This window comes from Parasteatoda tepidariorum, chromosome 6 (assembly GCF_043381705.1).
Source record: "Parasteatoda tepidariorum isolate YZ-2023 chromosome 6, CAS_Ptep_4.0, whole genome shotgun sequence".
Taxonomy (NCBI): Eukaryota; Metazoa; Arthropoda; class Arachnida; order Araneae; family Theridiidae; genus Parasteatoda; species Parasteatoda tepidariorum.
Window position 1 is genome coordinate 81,106,252 of NC_092209.1, and position 5,155 is coordinate 81,111,406.

At 31.4% G+C, this 5,155-nt stretch overlaps 1 protein-coding gene across 1 annotated transcript in view; it reads right to left on the reverse strand.

Annotated features, from left to right (window-relative positions):
• LOC107439056 (uncharacterized) overlaps positions 1-4,965 on the reverse strand; it is a 33,837-nt gene extending 28,872 nt beyond the window's left edge. The window contains exons 1-4 of the mRNA XM_071181718.1: positions 4,663-4,965; positions 3,921-4,038; positions 2,777-2,898; positions 1,074-1,243 (exon numbers count right to left, since the gene is read on the reverse strand). Coding sequence (XP_071037819.1) covers positions 1,074-1,243; positions 2,777-2,898; positions 3,921-4,038; positions 4,663-4,919 — 667 coding nt within the window. The 5' untranslated portion in view covers positions 4,920-4,965. The remainder of the gene's footprint in view (positions 1-1,073; positions 1,244-2,776; positions 2,899-3,920; positions 4,039-4,662) is intronic.
• Between the last annotated feature and the right edge of the window lie 190 nt (positions 4,966-5,155).

Here is a 5,155-nt window from a genome sequence, read left to right on the forward strand (position 1 = left end):
TCTGCTCATTATTATTTTTACTCCTAAAATATCACTACTATTTTGATCAATAAAAAAATATATCACAACTATGATAATATGTATAATTAACTATGTTTTAGTTGAATTTATGAACTGTTACAATTGACCCCGTAAGTGGGGACAATTGTAACAAGTACACGAATGTCAAAAATTGTTAATAACTAATATAATAACATTTAAAATAAGGTATTTATTTTTTTTACTATTAAAGGATCGTCTACTCTACTCGTCTGTCAATTAATACTAATAACATATTGGATTTTTTGTCAGTTAAAAATAGTTAAGTAAAAAATGTTACAATTGACTCCACTCTCCCCTACTTTTTAAAAAACAACAAAAAATGTAAAAATTATGATATCGAATTTTGGGTGTTACCGCTATTAAAATTTTGACTCATTTCCAACCGCTAAATGGTTCAGTTGCATGGTTGTAATAATTCTCATAAATTTGTTGGCGACTCGTGATCGCCAAGGTATTCTTTTAAACCCATATTGATATGCTAGTTGGCTTTCTTGTGGCTATTATATATATGATAAATCGCCAATTTTGGATCTCCTACCCATACTTTCTATGTCCGTTGGGAATAATTATATTCACTTGGAATTCAAAATTTGGTGCGACTAGGAGTGCCCTTTGGAGCTCTCCTGTCCCTGCCATCCTAACGGTTTAAAAAATTTATGCAATCGTAACGAAATGCTAACAAAAAAACTTCTTAATGTGGAAGTTATATTTCCTTGATCCCTTCAAGGGATATTTTTTGGATAATTGGCAATTACTATTATAATTTGTATTGATGGCCATTCTCTATAATCATCAAGAAATATTGCTTAACAAATTGGATTTTCATATTCACGATTCATATTAATTTCCTGGAGACTTTCATTTTGTTTCATCCATTTACTTTTATTAGCGGCCAATACGAGCAATAATGAATTAAGATATTTTCCACTATACGAATATTGGCGGCTACAGACGGAGAAACAAACCTCCGTCATATTGTAGCTCAAAGGAAACCCTTTCAATATTTGGGAGATAGAAATTTTTTAACTTACCTTTCAAACTATGAACCGTAGTCTCATTTTTCCCAATAGTCTTATGTATATTTCTCAGAGTAATTGTTCGATTGAAATCTGTCCAAAATAACAGACGATGCTTTAATCCATAGGTCCTACAAAGTGCTACTTCTCCCTCGTTATTCATAAATGGCACCAGGTTAAACAGTCTTAAAAAGGAACAAAAATAAATCTTAGACGCATGCCAACATTTTCTTGCAGCTGCAGAACTGATTCAACAACGGAAACGAAAAAAAACATTGATAAACTTCATATTTTTACATAGCGCACTTATGAATAACTGAAATTCGTGCTTTTAAAAAAGGAGAAGGATAAAAATTTTAGCGAGTAAAATAACTCCACTAATTTGTATAAATGTGACGTCAGGAGGATGATGGAGTACATGCCCCCCCCCCAAGTGCTTTTCTAAAACCTCAATTTTTTTAAAAGTTATTACTTTTTTAAAACCCGAAACTTCCAGCAACTAATTATTAATTTAAAGGAAAATATGCCTTAAAAAATAATCAATTTTCAATATTTTACATAAAATTGAACGGAAACATTTTAGGATTATTCTTTCTTTGTAAAGGCTATCTTGAAAACCTGTTAAAGAATTTCTTAAAGTTGTTTCAATTTGAACTCAATAAAATAAAATTTAGGAACAGTCAAACAATCTTTCAATGAAACAAAATTTAAGCATTATTATTATTTATTTTTAGATTACAGTTGTAGGCAGTGACTATTTTAGTTCAGCACAATATAATTTTTTTAGTTGAAATTATTATTTATCAACACTTAACATTACTGTCAAAAGTTTTTTTGATTTTTCAACTATACTATACTATAGTACAGCCGTCTGTTGATCCATTAAGTAACTACACAGGTAGATTGCACTTTGGAACAAACCCAATTATTCATTAAAAACCTTAATTGTTAATAACTTTTTAATTGTTACCTTTACATGTGTAGTATTTAAAGAAAGATGCCTGTATCTATACAGCTGCTTATAATGTTCTTATAATGTATCATGAGTATCTGTCCGCATCTTTTAATGCAATTTAGAGTTACATCCATTTTTTAAACTTAAAAAAATTATTCAGTTTGAGAATTGAGACCACGACTGGCGTAATTTCTACCTCCTACGATACATCTGAGCGTTGTTAGCGAAAACATGTGAAATCTTGTCATAGGTAAAGTGTTCGGCTACAGGCCACTGGTAACCCATTATAATCTTTAACATACTTAGTACTAAGAGACGAAGGAACAGTGATAGAAAAAAGAAGCAGAGGTCTGAAGAAGAAGCAGAGAACAGAAGAAGCAGTGCAGAGAAGAAGAAGCAGAGAAGAGAAGAAGAAGCAGAGAAGATTAAGCAAGGAAAAAAACAGGCAGCAGAGCAGATAAGAAAAAGCTGAGCAGAGAAGAAAAATCAGAGCAGCGAAGAGGAAGTGGGGCAGAGAAGAAGAAGCAGAGAAGAGAAGAAGCAAACAAGAGAAGAAAAAGTAGAGAAATGAAAAATCTGAGAAGAAAAGAAGAAGCAGTGAAGAGAAGGAGAAGCAAAGTAGAGAAGTAGATGCAGGGAAGAAGAAGCAGAGCAGAGTAAAAGAAGCTTTTATAATTTTTCCATTTTATAATTATAAGCAAATATATATTCTTGGGTCTTAAAAACATTATCTAATATTTTTTATTTGTTAAATTATCTTTACCTTCGCTCATAAGGATTAGATAAACTGTTTTCGTGCATTTTATATATAACGTTTTTATATTCGTCTACTGCTCTTTGCCAGCTATAGCAATCATCTTGGCATACAGGATTTTCTTTAAAAACCTAAAAAATTAAACAAAATTTCAAAACAGTGATATTATTTTCTGTTACAGTTAATATATTTCATATCATGCTATAAATTAATTCACACAAATCTTATGAATGGATGCAACTAGGTGTGAACGATATAGTATGAAAAAATGTCTTACTCCGTAAAATTCTGGTGTAAAACAAATACAAATTTAATGTGGGAAAATACCGACGATTGTATGTTATTTCAAGTTAATATATCAAATTGCATAAGTTCTAACATACTTTAAATGGTAAATCTAAACCTGATAGAGCATTCGCCCCCTAATAAGGTGAGTCGAGTTCGAATTATAACGATGGTTAGACGATAGTAATTCTATCCCCGGCTTGCATTAACCCCTGTGCTGACGTCAAATATCCTCAGTGGTAGACGGATCATGGGTTAGAGTCCCCTTGCCTTCAGCTAAACACGGGAGATTTTTGTGTTTTTCTGCCACATGTAACACACATGAGAGTTAGTTCCATCAAAAAGTTCTTAACAAAAGCAAAATTTCTTTCAATATTTGATCCATGGAATCACTTCTCTTCTGTGTTGCGTACAAAACTATAAGGCTACAGAGTTGAACATTTGTAGTCTCAAACTCAAAATTAAGTTGGCTGTTCAAGGATTGCTACAAAGAAATTTAAATGCTTCATAGTTATTGATTTTATGTATTAATCTTCCTGGCAATATAATAGTTAATTCGAATACCTCATACTAAAAATTTTATGCACTCCACTTTTGACAAAGTAAATTTTAACATGATTACTTTGTACCTGATGCATCGCACTTTTTTCAAAATACACCTAGTTTAAATATTTTATTCTTCAAATTTTATATGATAAATTTTATGCAATCCACACATTAAAAGGTATACTTAATACTTTGCATCTGATGTATTGAATTTCTTACACTGTAATTTTTTAATTCGAATATTTTATACGTAAAATATGATGCATTAGACTTGGACAAATGCAAATACATTTATAAAAATTAAAGCATGCGTAAGACTTACGCCCAAATAAAGGTCTTCCAGGTTGCAATAGCTGTGATACTTGTTGCAAAACTCTTCCTCAGATTTGAAGAACTGGCACTTATGTGGCTGTTCTTCACAAACTAGTTTTCTGTTTCGTCTTAAAAGAAAATCATGAATTATAAACATATAAACTCACATGCAATAAATTTGTGAGGATTATTTTCTTTTTAGAGATCCGTTCATTCAATGAATATCCGATATTCATTAGCGTATTAGAAAAAAATATTGAATAGCATAAGAATAGTAACTTGTTTTGATGGTTTGTTCAAGTTAAACCATCAGAAATTTCCATCATAGTTTCCGAAAAATGAAATGTTGGAATGATCATGATCAATCATTATCCCAATGTAAGAATTCGGACTGATTTATGATGGGTCAACATAAGAAAACCAAATTGTTTTGATGGTATATTCTTGAGAACCAACAAGAATTCCCATTAAGCTATCATGGAATTGTTTAGTTGAAAACATCATGAACCTTCACGGATTATCATGGATTGTTGGTCCACGAGACTCGAACTTCTGTCGATGGGCAACCAGCATAGTAAGAAATGTTGCATTTTTCATCATTGGAATGATCGAAGTTTGGCATGTCAAAAATCCTGAGTGCATAATGGAAAATGCTGGATGACTGCAAGCATCCAATGAAGTTGGACCATCATGAATCGCACTGAAACCAACATGGCTTGGGTAAATTTGCTGCATAAACATAGATTACTCACCTATTTGCATCACACAGAGTGATTGCTGGACGATCTATGTATATTGGCCTCTCCATCATTACTATTGACGTAGTTTCATAAGCAAGATATTGTGATGCGAAGTGATAAGTAAAACATAGAAATCCGATTAAATTCAAAAGAAATATCAATAGCTTTATCCATTTTTCTGTCACGGATTTCGATGACGTGAAATCTGCTATGGAAGAAATGAACGATCTCTTGAATATCCCTACAGCTGGAGACGCTTCCTCAATCATTTCCTTTCTTTTCTGTTGAAATCTACTTTCAAATAATCGAAGAGTATTATTTCTTTTCTAAAGAAAAAAGAATATAGTTTAGTTTCAAATTCGTTTGAAAAAGGATTTAATACTTTTAAAAAATGGTTACAAAAATTCCTGAATTTATTGTTTTAAATTCTATAAACAACACATAATCCTAATCATAGTCCCGAAAAACTAATCATTACGCTAGCTATAAAAATATTATCACTATA